Source organism: Citrus clementina, unplaced genomic scaffold (genome assembly GCF_000493195.1).
Source record: "Citrus clementina cultivar Clemenules unplaced genomic scaffold, Citrus_clementina_v1.0 scaffold_7, whole genome shotgun sequence".
NCBI lineage: Eukaryota > Viridiplantae > Streptophyta > Magnoliopsida > Sapindales > Rutaceae > Citrus > Citrus x clementina.
The window spans coordinates 5416301-5438136 of NW_006262075.1; the positions used below are offsets into that span (position 1 = coordinate 5416301).

At 33.5% G+C, this 21836-nt stretch overlaps 3 protein-coding genes across 3 annotated transcripts; 1 reads left to right on the forward strand and 2 right to left on the reverse strand.

Annotated features, from left to right (window-relative positions):
* Positions 1–8563: 8563 nt before the first annotated feature.
* On the reverse strand, positions 8564–10790 carry LOC112096769 (zinc finger MYM-type protein 1-like). Its single transcript, XM_024180442.1, has 2 exons — positions 9920–10790; positions 8564–8754 (listed from the first exon to the last, which is right to left on the reverse strand). Exons 1-2 carry the CDS (start codon positions 10788–10790, stop codon positions 8564–8566), a joined length of 1062 nt encoding a protein of 353 aa, XP_024036210.1.
* Positions 10791–14470: 3680 nt separating this feature from the next.
* LOC18037832 (transcription factor bHLH94) lies at positions 14471–16437 on the forward strand. Its single transcript, XM_006426252.2, has 3 exons — positions 14471–15181; positions 15323–15745; positions 16103–16437. The coding sequence occupies exons 1-3, from the start codon at positions 14768–14770 to the stop codon at positions 16196–16198; spliced, it is 933 nt and encodes a 310-aa protein (XP_006426315.1). The 5' UTR covers positions 14471–14767; the 3' UTR covers positions 16199–16437.
* Positions 16438–19135: 2698 nt separating this feature from the next.
* LOC18037833 (RING-H2 finger protein ATL52) lies at positions 19136–21063 on the reverse strand. The gene has a single exon (XM_006426253.2). It carries the CDS (start codon positions 20772–20774, stop codon positions 19512–19514), a length of 1263 nt encoding a protein of 420 aa, XP_006426316.1. The 5' UTR covers positions 20775–21063; the 3' UTR covers positions 19136–19511.
* Positions 21064–21836: the final 773 nt, after the last annotated feature.

Genomic DNA, 21836 nt, shown 5'->3' on the forward strand with positions numbered 1-21836 from the left:
AACAACCCCCCCCCCCCCTCCCAAAAAAAAGGAAAAAAAAAAACAAAGAACGAAAAAAGAATCTTGCAAAGATTAAGCTTGCTTACTAGCATGTCTCCGTTGAGAATGCCATCGAAAAGTGAAGGCTTAATCCAACCTTCAATAACTAACCACCCTCCTAAATTGACTCCTCTGACTTTAGAATTACCATGCAATCCCTCAACTAAACAATTACAGTAAAAGAATCACATTAAAAAAAAAATTAAAAAGCGAAAGAAATAAAGGAAAATAGAAACAAAAATGAACGAATGAAGTTCACCTGAGGGTGCTATGGAGAAGATGAGGCAACAAGAAAGTGAAAATGCGAATACCCATTTGCTAAAAACAATGTCCATGAAGAATGCAGGCTCCTATACGATCAAGAAAGCTAAATTACAAACTTCATTCACAGTAAGAATATGAATTTCCATAAAAGAAAGAAAATGTTAAGAGGTGGTTATGCAAGGCCTCCACTTGGGAGAAGAATCTTAGTAATTCCTTCCTTTTCGCTGAATTAATACCAAATTCAACCTTGTAAACAAGCATATTATATTATTATCCGGAACTGGGTTTTGGCTTTTATATAAATTAATTAATGCTGCGTTGAGATCATGTCTTGAGTTGAGTTGAGTAGTATAAATATGAGAGGAAGAGATAAACGGTGTTGTACTTCTAGAGCGTAAAGGAATAAAAAAAGTGGAGCGAAAGTGTTCACACGTAGATTACTGTAACAGATTTGGATTAATAAAAATATTAAATAGACAGAAAGGAAAAAGGTCGCTTTGCTTCGAGATTTGGGTCGCTTGTTTTTATTTACTATTTATTTTTAATGGATTAAAATGAAGAAAGGAAGTGAATTGAAAGAAGGTAAAAGGCATGCTTTAAGAAGAAGAAGATTATGAGAAGGGGTAAAAGGAAAGTATGCATATTTACATTGCAAGAACATCATATTATAAAGTCATGTTATAAGGGTTATTATCATTTTATTATTTCAAAAATTGTAAAATATTAAATTACTATAAAACATATTATTTTTATTATTTTATTACTATTTTGTTTTGACCAATTAGTTGATTAGTAAAATATTAATTTTATCCTCTATTATAAAATACAGAAATAGTGTTAAATAATAGTTTTAACCATAAATTAATGAATAATTCTGAATTTATTATAAGTATAAAAATAGTAAGTTGATAAAAGTACCTTTGGATATTTTTGTTAAAAAACAAAAGTACTTAAATGTGAAAGTGTTGATTCTAAAAATAAGTTTCAAGTTTTTTTTTTAAAAAGAATAGATTGTGCGTGTTTTTTTTTATAAAAATATACAAGGATATTTTTATCAATTCGCTGCTTCAATAATTATGATAAATTCAGGGTTATTCATGAATTCATGGTTAAAACTATTATTTAACAACTTAAAAGTATAAAAATAATTTTATATTTATCATTCGATACCTCTATTTGTGTACTTTACCATAAAGAATAAAATTAATATTTTATTAGTCAACTAACCATCCTAAAAGAAAAGTAATAAAATGAAAAGTTTTATAAAGTTGTAATAATAAAATAATATTTTCTATAATCATTTGATATTTTACAATTCTTGAATCAGTAAAATGATAATAATCCTATTAATAAATAATAGTTCAATAATATCAGGTTAATTAAAATATGAAATTACAAACTTTATAAACATAGCATATTTGATGAATTTTTAAGGTCCGCTGTTATTACTGTTAGCCGTTGTCAAAGTCGATTAGTCTTATATTACATCATATTCAACTCCTGTCACTAGGAGTCAACAATTAGTCAATTATTGGTAGGCAAGTAGAATCTTTATCAAACCGACTTCCTATCGCCAGATTCTGCCGTCATGGGGGTGGTTCTCCTCACTCCTATGTTTTTTTGTCCGAAAAGAGCTTTAGCTCTGACTTCTTTTTACGTTCTTAGATTACATAAGCAAGGATTTCTTTTAAGCAACTAATTATTTTTCATCCTGTCAGTATAAAGATCATATCGGTTTGCCGAAGTGGTGGGCTGCTGCGGTTCTAGCCCCCACAAAAGTATTGTGTGGAATAAATATTCTTAATATATAAAAATTATTTTTCCTTACGAAATGCGAGTGGAGGATTGACATCCCTTCTATGTGGGAGATTATTTATCTAGACGTGTACTTTATAGAATTCAATGTAATAATGTAAGTCTCAATTATGTATATCTAATTGTAATTATCAGTGTAATATATCTGTTATAATAACAGTTGTTGTAAATATATGTGTAATGCAGTAATATGATATTTAATCAGTATTCAAAAAAAAAAAAAGATCATATCGATTTTGTGTGGCATAAAATTGTACAACCAAGGGCATGCTCGAGCATCGGGGTGATGTAACTCTTGGACTATAGTTATTGTAAAAAAAAATTAAATAAAAGTTAATAGCGTATATAATAAATATGATTTTCAGTTTTAAATAATAAAGCTATTATAATTTTTTTCATTATAAAGTAGTGAATTAAATCAACTTAACTTATAAGTTATAGCAGTTAGTGTTTATAGAATATTTTAGTATTGTAACTTTAAGTTATAGGTATCCAACTTTTATATCAAACATGACTTATTTTATTTATAAGTAAGTATAGTACTAAGGGTGAGCAAATCAGATCTCGGTTTAAGTTACAATCCATTGGTTTGGATAATTCAATCAGTTCTGGTTTGAATAATAAATCCAAACTAAACCAAATCAACTTAAATTCGAATCAAATTGGTTTGAGTTTTCTATTTAGTTCAATTCGTATTGAAAATTCGAACTAACATTTTGGTTTGTGTTGCTAATTTGAATGGGCAAACTTGCAAATTCATCCCAAATCATTTAAAAAAAAACATGCAATAAAAAATTTAGCCTAATAAGATTCAAAATCCCAATGTTAATAATTGAATAATCCAAGCAAATAAGTTACAAACCCTCCACGACAACATATGAACATAATATATTAATAATCCATCTAAAAAATTATCATTTAAAATTTGCAAGACATACATTTCTTTCTTTTATTAACGAATCTTGTATTTGAAATTGCAATGGATGCAATAATTTATTATGCATTAATAAATAAAAGCTTTTAGATTCTCACATATGAAATCATAAATTAAAAAACGAGAGTAAAAAGTAATTAACTTGAAACTAAATCAAATTAACAACTAGCTTACGAAAATAAATTAATCGATTAAAGAACGAATGTGGAATTGTTTATAATTTACGAGAATGTTGGCTTAGAGAGACGTGCACACATATAATTTAGGTTTGGGAATTCTTTTTTTTTTTTTTTTTTTTTGGTAGCATGTAACTCAATCAGGTTACAATTTAGTTCAAGTTAAATTTAAACCAAAGTTTAGCCTGATTGGGTTAAGTTAACCCAATCAAATTTGAAGGATCGTTAAAGGATAGGTTAGTAGCCACAACTCTCAAGCGATTATCAACTATAAGAGATAGACTTCTAGAACCTCACAATTAAAATCTTTTAAAACCCTTTTTTTTAATAATACTCCATTTAACATCAAAATTACCGTTTCTCTCCAAATAACAATCTTTTACTTGAGTCTTTAACTTTTATTGGCTTTCTCACTCTAAAAATTTTCTGCAATCAACAAAATAATAATAATAATAATTGTAGTGTTTGTATCCTACCCTTTACATAAATAGTTCTGTGGATGATAATTTTTTTTTTAAGTTTGTTATCTTTATTATTCTCTTCAGATATTCTCTCTCTACAAAATTTAAAAACCCTAACTTCACAAGAATAAATATTATTAACTTAAAAAAAAAAGAGAGAGAAATTGATTATTTTAAATTTTTCTAGACCAATTGAATAGATTTGAATCACAAAATGAAAAAAAAATTAAGAAAATAAATTGATGATAAATGAGAGGAGTTTGCTACAACAGGGGGGAAAAAAAGATGAGAGGCATGCCCGTTCAAGCAAAAGAGATTGGGGTGGAAATATGAACGAGTTAATCATATTTGTATTTGTGCTTGTGTGTCATTTCAATGGTAGAGAGTTTTTTATCAGTATTTTGAAGGGGTGTTAAAAGTACCACGCTGAACTACACCAAATTATATTAACAGAAAATGGGTGTGTATGTCAGTCCAGCCAGTGCCTTCTGGGTAATATTTTGTACATTCAGCCCAAAGATACACAATGACAGAGCTTCTAACACCCCAGAAAAAATCCTGAAAACACCCCGCCTCTAAATAAATCCTATTAAAAAGAGTCCAGCCTCTAACACCCCACTCGGTCTTAGGTCCATGACTTCGTCGGTTTTAAACCAGGATTGTGTTAGAAGCCGGGTTCGGCAATTCTAAACACCCCAGCTAGCTAAAAGTTAACGTGCGCTTATGTTATTTTTTATAAACGTATCCGACATGCCGTCTCTTATACAGGACAACATAGGACATGTAGTATGAAAGGGAACGATTGAGACGTAATAAAAATCTACCTAAAAAAATAAATAAAAAAAAGGAAACGTGGAAAGGAAATAGCTTAATCTGACGACGCTTCGACTCTGTACAGCAATCTATTGATCAGCCGAGTTTGATGAGTGCTGTTTCCCTCACAATCACAATTGTTCGAGATCAACTAATGCACAAAACTGCTCTCGTGAAGTACTGTCGCCTCACTTTGAGAGTAACAATGGCACCCTCAAAAAGCAGGAAAAGGCAGTAATGTAACTTGTACTGTGACCCCAATTCATCGAAAATATTGTAGACATGTAGTAGTAGTATATATGTTGTGCTTATGCCTTGCCTTGTCAACGACATGTACCATGTATGCACCTACAAATTAAACTAATTCTCTGGCTTCTAGCTAGGAAATTGATCACCCCCATCCCCGCAAGTTGCAGTGAAACTGCCTTTTGAAAACTGCAAGTTCAGTTCAATAATGTTCATGTCAAGCTCACCAGACAGGATTCTGACAAAACAAGATTGACGATGCAAGACGTGTGTGGCTGGGCGGAGTCGAAAGAATTCGTTGACTAAGATGCTTTGTCCAAGCGAACTAGACAAAACCCACACGTCTAATCTTGTACACGTACAAGTGCAATGGTGTGACTCTGTGGCCGTGACGCTGCGGGCTACCTAGCTAGAGAGACAACTGATAAATGTATATATATGAGCAGTAATACTGGCATTTTAAATACATTTATTTAATTGTCAAGAGAGAGGTTGATCATTTTAACTAATTAACTTTCTTTCGAGTTTCCTCCCATATATTGGAACATCTTTTCACTGAGGAAAGTACGATTCTTCTGATAAAAGAAAATTGTCAATAAAACGATCAGCGGCATTGGCAGAGTCTACCTTTTGCGTGTCGTGAGAAAATGAAGACCTGATGAGTGATGAGGCAGATCAATGGCCAGCCCCAGCCTGCTGATACATAGAACAGGAAAAAGCTGAAAATAATTTGGCCTTTTTATACAATGATATGGCCAATTCAATGCATCTTTCATCTTCCTTATTTGATTGGAATGGTAGGTACGTATTGTATAATCAATTTATTAATTAATTTAAGCGCAATATGCAATGAATCGCAAGTGATTTGGAGAATACGAAATGACGTTAATTATAGTGGCATAATTGTCGGAATGTGATGACCAAAGCTTATCATTCTTTTGCGTGCGATGCCTCTCGATATCTGCGTTTGTGTTTCGTTTTTATTTTTCTCCAACAGTCACTGTTTCCAGCAATTACTGACGACGTAATATGTATGCCCTTACATGATATATTAAAATTCTCTAGTACCCATGGACTCAAAAACTAAATATAAACACACACACGGCCATATATATATTGGAATTTGGATAGGCAGTGCAAATGTGATTGATGTTAGCTGACTTTTTGTAACTAATAAAAATATAAAAATAATTAAATTTTAATCTAATACTGTTTAGATGTTTTTAATCTCTTGGCAATTAACATGGCTTAATTAGTTGTTGCGGCCGAGTAAGTATAAGTATAAAGAAAAAGAAAAAGACAAATGATTTGATAGGTAGGTAGCCAGAATCCAAGGTCCGCAGACTGCGCTTGGCTTGGTTATATTATAATAATCCCTCTTGCCAATACCAGCTTAGCAATTTCTTAATTAAGGATTAACCAACCAATACTAGCAAAATAAAATCCATGGTTTTGCTCGGATAATCCATCTCTTAATATAGCTGTTGCGGCAGTATGTGACAGCAGTTCTCCCATAACAACATAAATCATGAATTTAGTTTCTATCATGTACTGATTAACAACAATACCAAAACCTTTACTGGCATCTTTCAATGATAGAATCGGTATAGCATTCCCGCCCAGCTAATATAATTAAGAAGCTTTACAATTTCCTTTTCAAGGGAAAGGGGGGAAAAAAAACAAAAGAAAGAAAGAAAGAAAGAGAGGAAAAGGAAGCTTTACTATGTCGGTACAAGAACTACTCCTTGAACATTGTACTTGGTTCATTTTCGGATTTATATTACAGGTAGGGGTCCTGCCTAACCCTCTCACCACTCTGATGATTTTAAATTTAAAAAAAAATACTCCTTAAACAGTAACATGTGAGTGTATACGCATAGATACGCCTACCAAATTGTAAAAATTAATAGGTAAATTGTAACTTTTGAAACTTCTATTAAATTTCTGAAATTGTTTATTGAATATAAGCTGATGCCATTATCTATATAATAAGATTGTATCACTAAACAAGATTAATAAGATAAGGAAAAAAACTAAACTAGAATGTGAACCTTCGAAGTTAGTGGAGGATAATTCAAGTGAATGATTAATTCTTGTTCATATGGCTAATAGGACTATGACAGTGTGAGATCAAAATTCAACATCAAAGGAAAATAATCCGAAAACTAATGAAAAGAATTCCACAAAATAATTGGCTTACAAACAATCGGATTAAACAAGATGAAGATGGAGTTCAATTTTCTTTTCTCTTTAACTATTTAAAAGATTTGTTGTTTTCTTATCTTTCATAATTTAAGACAAACTATTGATCTAACAGACCAACAGAGTCACAGCAAGAATATAAATTCAATTTTTTTTTTCTATTTTAGTTAGGATTTTCTTTATATTCTCTTATTTGAATTATATATATATATATATTAATAAGGAATCATAAGTTATTAGGAATACTATCAATTACAACCAATATAAATAGGCATGTTATTCTGGTTTATTTTCAAGAGCTTTCATGGTTTATTAAGAATAGTATCACTTACAACCAGTATAAATAAGCTTTCGGGTTTCTTTTAAAAAGCTTTCATCAATAATATTCACCCTACTTTCTCAATTGAGATCTTTTTCTTTCATGTGAGAGTTCTCCTTTTTTATTTCTCAAGAACGTACAATAAATATCTACTATTTGTTGAGTTGTGTCTTACATTGGCTAGTAAAAAAGATATACTTGGGTTTATAAGGTGGTATGTCACTTCACCTAGTAGGCTAGTCTTTTGAGTTGGATACCTAAAACTCTTATGCTAAGTCTCCCCAATAAGTGGTATCAGAGCTAGAGCCTAATAGCCCGAATGTGATGGTGGAACAACTTAGGTGTATCGGACGAAAGGACCGGAGTCCGACGGTGGTTTCGTCCTTGGGGGGGGGGGGGAATTGTTGAATTGTGTCCCATATTGGCTAGTAAATGGGAGATACTTGAGTTTATAAGGCGGTAGGTCACTCCATCTAAAAGATAAGTTTTTTGGGTTGGATACTTAGAAATCTTATGATAAGTTCCCCTACATTATCGTATATCATTTTTGTGTTGAATCAAATACATATTGGTAAAATAAGAATATTAGAATATTTACATATCAATAATATTGTTGTAGGAGAATAATTGCATATCAACAATCATACACCAACACTAACCAGCAAGTGGCTTGAAACTTTTTAAAAGTTCCAGGAAAATTAAAACTAATTAGATGATATTCCTAATTTTTCAATATCTATTACCAGGGGCGGACCCAGAACTCTGCAGTACCCTGGGCTAAATTAAAAAAATAAAAAATTTGTACCAAGTGAACATGAAATTTCATATATATAGATGACAAAATACACCTAATAATAAGAGACATTAAGAGCTTTACACGTAAAATTCATATTGTAAATAAAAATAAGTTAAAAAAAGTAGTATAAAAAAATACAATCCCAATACAAATTTTCTACCGAAGTTGTACTTTTCGGGGTTTCAAATTATAAAAATCATCAATTACAGAATCTGAGTCAACAATATCAGTAATTTCTCTTTCAACATAGATAACCATACAATCTGATAAAAACTCATTTTCCATCTTACTACGAAGTGATGTCTTAATAAGTTTCATGGCTGAAAATGCACGCTTTGTTGTGGCCGTGGAAACAGGAAGAGTCAAGACTAGACGAATTAATCTATCAATCAACAAATAGTGCTGTGACTTCATTGTTTCAACAAATCGTCGACATAGCTCAGAAAGGGAAGCCATATTTTGAAACCGTGGATGAGAAAGCACATCAATTTGATAATGTTATAATTCTCTTCTCAAAGCAAACACCTCATTTAGAGTGAAATCATGAGGATAAAATTTCTCAGTAAGAGAACAAATATTGTCTATATCAAATGATTTGAACCCATCAACTGGATCCAATGCCGAGCTCAAAGTGAGGAGTTCCACAGTTTGCTCAGAGAATCTACTATTTAACTCCATCAATTGAAAATCTATTACAACATTAAATATATCAAAGTGATAATGATGTTCAACTGTAACATAATCTTTTTGCTGACAAGAACGTGAAATATAAGTGTGCAACCCAAGAGGGGGGGTGAATTGGAAATTTAAAAATTATCCTAGCAAATCCACACAACAAGCAATCTAATGTCTTAATAAAAATTGAAAGCAATAAGTTTAATAAAGGCACAATAATTAAAAGAGTAAGGGAAGAGAAAAACGAACACAATGATTTTTACGTGGTTCGGCTATCCCCGCCTACGTCCACGCCTCCAAGCACACCGGGCTTAAGGATTTCACTATCCAAGCCTTTCCAAGGCTTCAACAATTACAATTGACTTCGAGGTGTCAATAAACCTTTACAACAAAGAGATTATCTCCCAATCTCTTAACTCAAGTGTCTCACACACTCAAACTCTTACAAATGAAATGAAGAAATGAAAGTTACAATCAAACTCACTCAATGAGTAGATATTCAAAGATGAAGAACAATGAATGATTCAATGTTTTGTGTTTTGCAAGTTGTAAGCTCAAGATATCATGTGTGCCTTTTGTTTTTGCTTGTTGGAGAGATTCAAAATGAGTTGGATTTGAGTTCTTATAACTTGAGCTCGAAAACTAGCCGTTACTCACATTCTGGGCTATCCGGTTTGCCGTTTAATGGAATCCGGTAAGCCGGATTTATGTTACCGTTAAGGCAAAATTCAAAATTTTGCCTAACCGGCTTGCCGGATTCGGAATTCGGTAAGCCGTTTTCGTTCTTGTGCTTACTGCCCGAATTCGGCCTGCCGTTTATCAGTATCCGATAAGCCGCTTGCTACAGTAACCTGCTACAGTGAAATTTTTCCCATATTTTCAGTTTGACCCCAAAACTTTATAAAAACTATAGTATGGCCCAAAGCGTTATGAAACTTTGCAAATAGGTCCAATTTTAGAATTTTTAAGTAATGCTTCGTTAATCCCAAAAATTTTTGAAATTATGATATAGCCCAAACTTTGTGAAATTGTATAATGACCCCAAAAACATTTAAATAATTTCAAATAAGTCCAAATCCGAAAACTTTAAAAACATTATCAAAGCTTTTAAAATACATGTGGTTTGTTATCATCAAAATCAATATTTATAGCCATATAGGCTAACAGAACGCCTTGTACCTTCCATATAACAATCACTCATATCAAGCATAGTAATATCATATTTTTCACAGAAAGATACTACACTTCTCATAAAATCATCCCATCCACTATCTCGAAACTCTTGCAAAAGTCTTTTTGTACTTGAGACATAGTTCAAAGCATTCAAGATGTCCAGTGATTTTGTCTGTAATGCTCGACAAAGAATATCAGAAATTTCGAGAACTTTATTCAATAAAAGAAAAATAAACACAAACTCATAGGATTTCATCTCCCTATATGCACCTTTAGCTTCCCCACGCATATCTCGACTAGATCCAGCATTAATCATTTTTCCTAAAACTTCAAGAGTTGCACCAAACATCTCAATAAACCTACTAACTGAAGTAAAATGTGAGCTCCAACGTGTATCTCCAGCCCTTTGTGAAGTTCTAACTTGATTAGCCCCTGTACCAGTCTCAAGCTCTTCTAAAGCTATCAAATCTATAATTTCTTTTTCTCTAGCAGATTTTAACTCAAAATAACGCTTGAAAGAAGCACTAGCAAAGTTAATAATAGAACTCAACTTCGAAAAAAATAGCCATACCTCATGCACTTCTTTAGATACCGCAACTAATACGAGTTGTAGTCGATGAGCAAAACAATGTACATAATAAGCATACAGACAATCATTGAGAAATAAATATTGTAATCCATTCCATTCACCCGCCATATTACTAGCACCATCATACCCTTGACCTCTTAAATTTTCAACTAAAAGATTGTACTGAGCAAGCACATTGCATATCTCATTCTTTAAAGTCAATGCCTTTATTTCATCGACATTCACAATTTCAAAGAAACGTTCTCGAATAAAACCATCACAATCAACATATCTCAAAATAATAGCCATTTGTTCTTTGTGAGATTCATCTAGTGCCTCATCAACTATGATACAAAATTTAGCATCACCCACTTCCTCTCGAATCTTGTGTCATACTTTATTAGCAATAATATTCAATAACCCCTTTTGAATCTTAGGTGCTATGTATTGGGCATTTTTATGAGCATTTTCTAACACAACTTTATTAATCTCCTCATTCATTATTGCTAACAACTTAATTAATTCAATAAAATTTCCACGATTAAGAGAATTAACGGACTCATCATGACCTCTAAAAGCACATGCTTGTTTTGCTAACCACTTAGTAGCTACTATTGAGGTTTTAAGTCGCAATCTATTCTCCAAAATTTGTTGCGAAGATTGTGCATTCAATCTCTTATCAATATGTTTGGATGGATCCTTTAAATTGCTCCATTTTAACATGGCATCATTGTGAGAAGAACCATGACCTCCTTCATGTTGAGCAAAAGGACATGTTTTTTCACAACCAACATACTTCCAATTTTGAACCCCATCAACAACAAATGCTTCATTCCTAGATGACTTATCATGAAAAATATAGCATGGAAAACAAAATGCTTTGTCTTTTGATATAGAATATTCAAGCCAAGAAAATTTCAAGAACCAAGAAAATTGAAATCGACGGTTTTGCGTACCATATTTATTCGATGGATACTTTTGTAGTTTGGGTTGAAATGGTCCCATATTTATATATGCCATCCGCACATTTTCACGCTTGTCAATGGGAAAATTACTTATTGAAAAACGCAATCTGGGATCACGTTCTAAATAAGGCGTGTCAATAGTAGATGGAGTGTCAACTTTCTCAAATTCGACTCTTTGAGACTTAGGTGGAGAACTTGAGGCATCAATGTTGCACATAGAACTTGTCCCATTTGATGATTGACCATCATTTACTTTAGTAAAGAATGAAAGTAGAGTTTTCCTCGGTTTGGATTTGTTGTTTGACATTATAACCTATAACAACATGTAATTATGTAAGAATCAAGAAATCATTAAAAGTTTTATAAGCTATACATTCTAATAATTTTAAATATATTTAAAGTCGCAAAATAAAAAAAATCAACATTAAAGGCTCATACAAGTCAATAAATGGTTAATACAAATACCCATGCCTATCAAATTTTTGAGAAAAAAGAATTATAAAATATTAGAATAATAAGAAAAAAATTAATAGATAAACAGTGAGATTTGAGTTAATTTAATCAAATGATGAAGTTCAATAAACAAATTTATTTATTTATTAGACAATTTATTATCTACTCATTCTAATATAGAGATGCCAACCATCAATTAGAATTATATGGTAACTACCAAATCAATAATCACCAAAAAATTATTACCCAAATCTCAATTGTTGATATTTGTTTAATTGTTTATACTTTATGCCTAATTATTGCAAGAAAGAGAATCATAGAAAAGATGTTTTGATTTCACTCAAGCTTGTAAACGAAAGAGAGAGGGAGAGAGAGAGAGAGATAGAGAGAGATAATTGTAATAAATTAATATACTTGTAAACGAGAGATGGAATTGTCATAAATTAAAATAGGAGTGATTTTTACCTATTAAAAACTGAATGGAAAGTGCTTGAGTTGAAAAGAAGTGAAGCAAGGGACCACCACAGCCGCAGGAGTGAGGGATTTTATCGTTGCTGCTGGATGAATGCAAAAGGGAGAAACAGGGAAAGGTAAAGAGGAAAAAGTGAAAGTAAATATTATTTTATGTATTCAATGGCAATTTTGTAATTTTTGAATCACTTTTTAATTTTTTTTTGGGGGGCTAGACCGGGCTACAGCCCAGTCTAGCCCAGGCACAGGTCCGCCTCTGTACTATTACTTTCATGAGCTAAGTCGAAGATCTCGGTAGTCTTGTGAGTGGTTGATAAACTGCGATTGTAGTTTTCTTTAGGAAGTCCCATAGCTGTGAGGCTTAACAGACAAAGAAAATGGTGGATATTTCCACTATTTGGGTAGAAGCTGATGACCCTAATGAATCGACTATAAGGGTGGCTGCCAATTTCCTCAAATTGGTTGTAAGTCATTAGGCTATTCAAGTTCCCAGCATTGTGCCAATATACACTATCAAAATTATACTGATTCAAATCCTTTAAGATAAAGGTTAAGGTATCAGGATTTACAACTGCCTCTTGCCTCCCAATAACCCTCTCAGTAAAGTCCAGGATCCTGGTACCAAATCAATACTATATATATAAACAATATACTCCCGTGATCAATACGAAAGAAACCCATAAAAACAAGCAAGAGTTTTGAATTTGCATTATCAATATTTGGTCCAAAGCTTTAGGAAGCAAATATAAGCTACTGGTAAAAAAAATGCATTTTCATACTATATTTGCTGAAGTAAGATGCCACCTGCTACAGTTGCTGCGATATATATGAATCTTGTTTAGGAATATAATTTAAATAATTAAAAGCTATACTAACAACAAAGGTACTTCTTAAATAAAGTCTCAACTGGAGGGTCAAAAATATTGTTGTTCTACACAAATAAACTTGTAAATTAATAACTTCCTAAAATAAGACTTTGACGACATTGTATGAACATATCCCATGAAAAAACAATATAAAAGATACATTCAAAGATTGGCAGTTGGAGGTCTTCACGTCAATCAACCAATCCAAGTATTTATCAATTTTTTTTCCATTTAAAAGCAAGGAAAAACACTCAACCGAAGCACACAACATCAAATCGATCATTGTGCAATGTGCATCCATTCAGATCATGATCGAATTAAAGTCCATAGATACAAAACCATGACATATAAGCCACTAATAATGAGTGTGTGTATGTGTGTATATAATGCATATACATGCATGGTTTCCTCGGTATAATAATGATTTTTATTCATAACCACCAGCAGGTAATAGTATTGTTCTCTATGTGTATATATATATATATATGTGTGTGTGTGTGTGTGTGTGTGTGTGTGTATGTATTCGCACGCGGGGGCACGGGCTGAGAGAGCACGAGAAAAGGAGTTTATGTCTTTATTGTAAATTGTGTTTTTAACTTTAAGATGGAAATCATAAAAGTGGACACATGTTTATGTTTATGGTGTATGTATATATGATTCATCGATTACAGAGAGTGCTTCCCTTGAATTTTAGATAATTTATACGTATAGTTTCATGATCTCCATGGATTCTCTCCTCTGGCAGACATAGCCTGACTCATGCTTTTTCCTTGCAATTAAAACTCAGCCTTCTTTTCTGATTTTGTCACCTTCCCTCTCTCTCAGAATGGCGCGCGTTTAATTAACATTCAACAGTTAATATGACACAAACTAAGAAACAAAGCAAACGATTCTCGAGAGAGAACATGAACGTGCGTTGTTACTGATGTAAGGAATATTAGGCCCCGCGGGCTGCAGGCTATAGTAAGGGGAGACCACTCGCATCATTTTAATTTCGTGAATCAATCATAACTTGTACGCAAAAGAAAAATAATTTCAAGGTGTCAAATGATTCCAGGAATCGAAGACTACTGAACACAATGTTTGTGCTTGTGTTCGTTATTATTATTATTATTATATTTTAATAAACAACAAAATACACTGCAGCTCAATTCTGTGACATTAATTGTTGCATTACATATGCATACATAGACTTATTTATTATATAAAAAGAGAGAGAGAGAGAGAGAGAATCTCTCTCTTTCTCTCTGACAAATAAACACAAGATCTCCCTGGCAACTTGGTGTATTGTATAACGAAGATTATTTATAATCATATATTAATTAAACACGTTAGAAGGGAATTAAGAGAGAGCCAAAAGTTTTGTGGTAGTTGTTCCAAGTTATTTGTTGTTAGCTGGTATTTTATAGGCTGAAGTTAGCGCATCCATTTACAAGGCAAAACAAACACTTGGAGACCTAGAGAGAGAGAGAGAGAGAGAGCACCAAAAAAAATAAAAAATAAAGAAGAAGAAGAAGAAGAAGAAGAAGAAATGGCTCTTGAAGCAGTGGTTTTCCAGCAAGACCCCTTTAGCTATGGGTTCAAGGACTTGGGAGAAACTAGTGATCCATGGAGTTGTGGCTTTGGTCTTGAAGAAGGAGCAGCCCATTCTGAAAGCCTTCTCCAAAATGGAGGCTTAGGTTTAATGACGCAGAAGATGGCCAAGACCAACTCTTCCACTTGCGGCGGTGGAGGCGAATGCTTCTTCACCGGAGAATCCCGTCCCCGGGAGGCTCCGTTGGCATGCCATCAGCGAAAGAGACGACGTACAAGAAGTGTCAAGAACATAGAAGAAGTTGAGAGCCAGAGGATGACTCACATATTTGTCGAACGCAACAGAAGAAAGCAAATGAAGAATTATCTTTCAGTGCTTCGCTCTCTTATGCCACCCTCTTATGTCCAAAGGGTATGCTTTACTTTTCACCCTCATTATTGATTTTAATCATTAAATAAAATTAAAATAAATGATTAAATAAATATAAATAAAGAGAGAGTTCAATGATATCTATTTGATCTGTTTTAATTAATAATGTGGAATAATTAATAGGGAGACCAAGCATCAATTGTAGGGGGAGCTATTAACTACGTGAAGGAGCTAGAGCAACTGGTGCAAACCCTTGAAGCTCACAAGCGAATCCACATATTACAACAATCAGATGATCACGATCATGATGATGCCGGTTTCTCAACCTCTATCTTCTCCAACTTCTTTTCATTTCCTCAGTATTCAGATTTTCGGCCGAACGACTCGAGAGAATCATCATCAACGGCGCCCAAGAAGCCTTCGGGGCCTGTTGCTGATATTGAGGTAACAATGGCGGAAAGCAATGCAAACATTAAAATTCTCTCAACAAGATACCCAAAACAGCTCTTCAAGATGGTCACGGGCTTCCACTCTCTGGGGCTTCATGTTCTTCATCTTAATGTCGCAACTTTTGACAATCAAGTTCTCTACACTTTCAGTGTAAAGGTGAGTTTACTTGCTAATATAATATTTTTTTTTTCTTTTAAAGGCATGGAATAAACATAACTAAGGGTCTAACTACGGTGTCTTAAAGGCGTACCCACCGTGTGGATATTATTAAGTGGTTAAAATATCAATAATAACAATAAATAACATTGAATCATATGACAATGCCTAGACTGAGGATATAAGTGGTGTATCCTAGTCATAAATCATTATTAATTAATTTGTTTCAATTATATTTTTTTCTTTCTTAAGGTTTAGATAGGAAAAAAATCTGACCCATTAAATACACCCTTATCCCCTAGTAATATTCGCACTCAGATTAGTCTCAATCTATGTTTAATTTGTTTGTGGCAACAGGTGGAAGAAGGTTGCCATCTGCGTTCAATGAATGAGGTTGCAGCTGCTGTGTATGACATGATGGGTCGAGTTCAAGGAGAAGCTGCTTTCAAGTGATGTTATATTTGCAAAATATTAATTTCCACTTGGGGACATTAAGCTACAGTTTTATTTTTCTTCTCTAGAATTCTGTATTACGAGATGGCTTAAAATGTAACACTTATTTGTTTTAATTATGAATTGAACCATCTCCATGGGGTATGCATGCCAAGCAATTGGAAGCTAAAAAAATTCCTGTTTATGCACCAAACAAGTTGCCAAACAACGCTTCAGTGTGGGGCTGTGTCGGACGGAAGGGCCAGCTAAAAGTCACAACAAGCTTTCCTTGGTGTAGGTGGGTATAAGACGAGATGTACTCATTGATTTTGATACATTCCATTTAATTCATGCTTTGGGATATAAGTAGAGGCTAGAAAACAGCTCAAATCACAGTCCCAGTCAAACTGTGTCGCCTCAAATCCTCAATGACAATATGCAGGTTTGATGGCGTACGAGCTGTTAATCAATTGAAGTAACATCCTCTGTCGCATGTTTCTGTTCTTTTTTAAATTAACATCCTCTCTTCACATGAATGGGCATTCATATGTTGTTATAAAAAAGATGATGATATAACTTACGACAACCATAAGATAAGATTGTAACCAGTAACATAAAAGTAAAATCAACCAAATTATTCTTTAATTTTTAAAAATAATTTTAGAGATCATGTAAGTTACATGACAATCTAACTTAACAACTAATGTACATAGCATTTGCATTTATGAAAGAACGTAACTAAACAAGAACATGGGCGCGTTTATAAGTCAAAACAATCTCTCTTTGGTCTTTCAGTGAGAGAGGACAGGCCATAAGGCACCTGAAAAGCCAAAATCAAGGGGATTCCATTTCCACATCACAATTCACAAGACGTTCAAAAAGCAAGTACAGAGAAAAAGCTATCAAGTTTAAAAAAAGAAAAGTAATAAAGCTTTAATTTCTTTTGAGTGGTCAAGTACATGACAATCGCTGCCATGAACAATATCGAAGGTCTAAGATTTTCATCTGATAAATATTGTCACATGTTGCAATGATATCTTCACCGAAATATATGGTCGAGATATTAGCAACCGAAAAATGATATTTAAACACCATTGTGACGTGAGGACAAGAGAAAGGACAGTCTTGTATATAAAATGGTGTGTCGTTTTGGTATGTTATAGTGTCAGTATTTAGTGAGCAATAAACTATTTTCATTATCCCGACATTTTAAGTATCAGTGCTCTAAATAGTTCAATTTTGAACTAATGTTTTTCAATCAACGTCATTATCCTTTTATGATTTCAATAATTCTGAAATAATAAATGACCACGATATCTATGAATTGAATTTTAAAAAAATATATACTTTACCACTTTTAATCATGGAAAAATAAAATCAATTGAGCCTTGGCCCAGTGACCAGGACCCTGCACTCACAACTGTGAGCGCAGTGGTTCGAGCTCCCGCGCCGCATGTAGGGATTTATTTCTTTCCTTAATTATTAAGTGAAGGCAGTCTTCTCCCTTTCGAAATGTGAGTGGAGTAGACACCCCTCGAATATTAGAGAGGATAAAATCTGGGCAGTGTTATATAAGAATTAATGTAAATTAGGCTCAGTAATTATCTGATTGTAAATCTCATATAATATGAGTTGTAATCTGAGCATTAGTCTCATGTAATTCAAAAAAAATAACCATGGAAAAATAACATTTCCTTATTTTTCTACTGCTTGACCGTAAAATATCAGCATTGCCCTTAAAAATACATCAAAGAAATTAAAAAAAACCCATATCACAAGCTAGGGTCTTTTCTAACTTTTATTTACCATATTAATCAAGATGCAAACTAATTATCCTAATAAACTAAGCATAGGATTTGATGGATAGAAAAAAAATTATTTATGTGATGTCATCTACTGTCATCATTTGACTAGAATAATTGAAGTAATAAAATATATTTTAAAACAAATTTAATCTTCATTTTATTTATTAATTGTTTTTTCTTGATTTTCCAATAGATTGAGAATTTGAGATCAGGGGCTGCTATCTATCATCTCCAGGTACAACAAATTTTCCTCGCTTGGGGCCAAGAATCACGCAGAGTCAAGGCGGGCATAGCCAAAAATACAATTTGACGCTTCAAAAATTAAGAATCTGTTTCAGTTTGCGAAGAAAAAATTTGAATACTGAGTTGTTCATAACTATTTTGAAGACGATTAAAGAAGAATATCCCGGAACAAGAATCAAACAGAGAAATTTCTACCCCTGCCTGCCTATGTCAATGTTATATATTCAAACAGTTATACATTCCGGATGCATAATGACAGGCTGGCATGGTGTTTCCTGATTCTGCTTGTAACACGCATCCTTCTCAAATTAGGACTGTTAGCTCAGGTATATAATGAGAAATACTGAAAGTGACTGATGGAAGGGCAGCAGGTTACATATCAAGAACCCTTGCTTGTGCTTGTTATGTATGATTAATTCAACAAAAACTAAAATTAAATAAAATAGGGCAAGAGAACTAACACATATGATTATGAACAATAAGAACCACCATAACAAATAACTTAGGCAAAGTAGATATTTTGATCTAGCATGCATTAATGAAGGCATATTCAAATCATCTGAAACAGAAATGAATATGAGCTTTACAAATATTTCCACAAGGGTCACTTCCAAAGCTATTTCACATTAAATTCTCTGAATCCATGCTTCCGCAGTTTCGTAGTCACCAAGTGTACAAAGACCATATATATGCAGGGACTCTACAAACACTAGGATTAAATATGTTGTTCTATTGAAGACTTTTGGATCATTACATGGATGCTTTAATTGGCCATGCTCTTAGAAGTGAAATCACCACAGAATTGCCCGAAATCAGAACATGACCACTTTGCATATGCATGGCTGATCAAGCAGGTACTGATCATAGAATGTAACATGCTTCTAGGAAAGAAGTTGGAAAACAAAACAAATTTAACCAATATGTTGCTAGAACTCTTTTAGGACATCATATATATTCATTCATGAAGCATCGAGTAACAAAAACTTAACTGGCAACACCAGAAATAGCAGATTCATATTGAGATGCAAGATTTCAGATACATTGCCTGAAGCCATGTCCAACATCCTACAACAACTTCAAACGTCACAAGAACCACCCATCCATGAAAGACTTCATGATCTTGCCGCCCGCAATCCATGTATAGTTACTCACCTTATAGTTTTATTCCATATTTGGTGTAATATAAGTATATATATAAAGCTTCTTGAGACAGCAACAGTAATTTTTATTTTGCAAGTACCTGAACTGAAGCCAAAGATATGGGATTGATCAAAGCTCATATTCATTCATAAGGGAAGGGCTGAATACCGTCTACTATGTCGGGATGATGGCAACTTCCCAATGGATGAATGAGACCTTTTCATCAACATAGGCCCCTTCTGCAGAGAAGACCCAATTGAAGAACTTTTCACTAATCTGCATATGCTTGGACTTGAACTTCCGCTACCCCTCTTGAAAACAATCTTCGATTTAGAACTCTTGGATTTCCCCAACTGAGCGTCCATATTTCCTTGATGCTTAACATGTACGACACCTTCCGTTACAGCATTATAAATCATAGAGGCTGCTGATGCATCTAGTGAAACTGACCGTCTCATTGGTTGAGTATCTTCTTCAACCATTCGCCGACTCTCAGCTAAATCACTTAGTACCCGACAACCAGAATCACAATTTCTAGTTTTCAAATGAGGCAAAATCTTCATTGAATCATCAACAGTACGCTCATCTTCAACTGGCAATGAACCATTATTATTATCATTTCCATTTCTAACTTCACCAGTCCCACCTCCCACGTTATCACTTCCCTCTCCGCTAGAGTTCTCCGAATTCACCACCATGATTTCATTTCTTGAATCTGAATCATTCGAGTTAGGCTCTGATTCACTGGCTTGAGCAACAAATGCACCGGAGAGTATAGGAGCGCGACACAAAGGGCAATTTGTATGCGACCTTAACCAAGTGTCAATACAAGAAATGTGAAAGGCATGGTTACACTTGGGCAATAGCCTAAGGCTCTCATCTTCCTGAAACTCACTCAAGCAAACAGAGCAATCTGTTCCTTCAATCAAACCCACATCTTTTTTGTACTTAAACACTGCAATAGAATCAATCACAGATTGTGGAAGACCAATAGTATTGATGTACCATATGGGATGATCCAAAACAGGTCCATGATCTTCATCAAAAAAATCCTCTTGCGTAGCAAAAATTATTGGCGGATTAGTTCTTCTTGAATTATTTCTCCTTGAACGACAAACTCTTACAGCTGCACACAAAATACCAAAAAGAAGCGTACCAGCAATGATGCAAGACACGACAATCATACCCATAGTAACTAATTGCTTTGCATGTGATCCATCACCAGCCGGCGGTGCTAGAGGCAAGGGAGGAGGATAATCGAAATCGCCTTGGCACTTACACTTTCGGCAGCCGATCAAGCATGATGATGAAGACGAACCAGAATCATTTTTTCCTGGATTAAACGGGGCTGTGCTAGTATTGTAATCGACTTTTAGTAGCGGTTTTCTAAGATCAAATTTAAACCCCATCACAAAAACAGAGGAGGAAGAATCTGATAATGATCAAGCAGAAGGGAGAAATTCATAACAAAAGAAAGATTTGGTTTGCTTTGCAAGATCCCAGACTCCACGAGGGTATGTGTCTTGAATTGATGATGATGATGAAGACTTGGTATTTTTTCCACAAGGATTTGGATCTGTTGAGGTTTCAGACTCGGACAGCTCACTTTCATGCCTATACTTTTTTACTTGAAGCATTTACTCGGTAGGTTCGTATTTTGCTTTCCCAAACACCACCAAGTCAACCCACTTCCTTGAGTCATTTACGCGTAAACTTTAATGCGGTGATAACTGAGGATGAACGTTGTATGATTGGTACTTGATTTCACGATTTATGAGTTAAAAAACAAGAACATGTAACAAATCGTAGTCAAAACGTTAAAAAAAAAAATTTCCCACTTCCTTTATGAAAAGTGAGGTCTAATTACTCAAATCTTTTTCTATAACAATACATAGTTAATAACTCAAATTATCCTTCATCACCCAATTTAACATAACAAATACTAAATGGTTTTTCTGCGCAGATAAATATGCTGCCACAAGAAATGATCTGAAATCTCTCAAGTTTGAATTTTGGAAGCTTTTCAATCTAAAAGAAACCACATCAATGCACCCAAATGTACAAACTCAATCACAAACACCACAAATATAGATAATAAAAAGATCAACTTTCATACTTCGGTGGTGAAATAGGGCATAGCGTAGTATCAATGGAGATATATTTTTTTTCTTTTTTTGTAATTGATTATTTCCTTGATACGGTTAAAGAAAATTATTTTGTCTCTCACAGTGTGACAGTAGATGATAAAGACAATTTTCATTTTTCGTCACACACTCGAGGTTAGTTTGATAATATTAGCACTAATTTAATAAAATCATATAATTTAATAACGTATTAAAAAAAATAAAGAAAAAATGACCTACATGAGAGGAAGAATGGGGTAATTTTATCTAAAATTAATTTTTTAAAAATTTACTAAAAATCATTTTAAGTCTTTCGAAAATAATCATAAACGGCCCTTTAATCAAGAG

Bases quoted from the DNA above. Each gene is read 5' to 3' on its own strand.
- LOC112096769 (XM_024180442.1), bottom strand. From the start codon at position 10,790: ATGGCTATTATTTTGAGATATGTTGATTGTGATGGTTTTATTCGAGAA. The intron at 8,755-9,919 runs GTACAAGGCGTT...ATGTTGTAATAG, and splicing joins GAGTGATTGTTATATGGAAG to ATTTTCAATTGATGGAGTTA.
- LOC18037832 (XM_006426252.2), top strand. From the start codon at position 14,768: ATGGCTCTTGAAGCAGTGGTTTTCCAGCAAGACCCCTTTAGCTATGGG. The intron at 15,182-15,322 runs GTATGCTTTACT...AATAATTAATAG, and splicing joins CACCCTCTTATGTCCAAAGG to GGAGACCAAGCATCAATTGT. The intron at 15,746-16,102 runs GTGAGTTTACTT...TTGTGGCAACAG, and splicing joins TCTACACTTTCAGTGTAAAG to GTGGAAGAAGGTTGCCATCT.
- LOC18037833 (XM_006426253.2), bottom strand. From the start codon at position 20,774: ATGGGGTTTAAATTTGATCTTAGAAAACCGCTACTAAAAGTCGATTAC.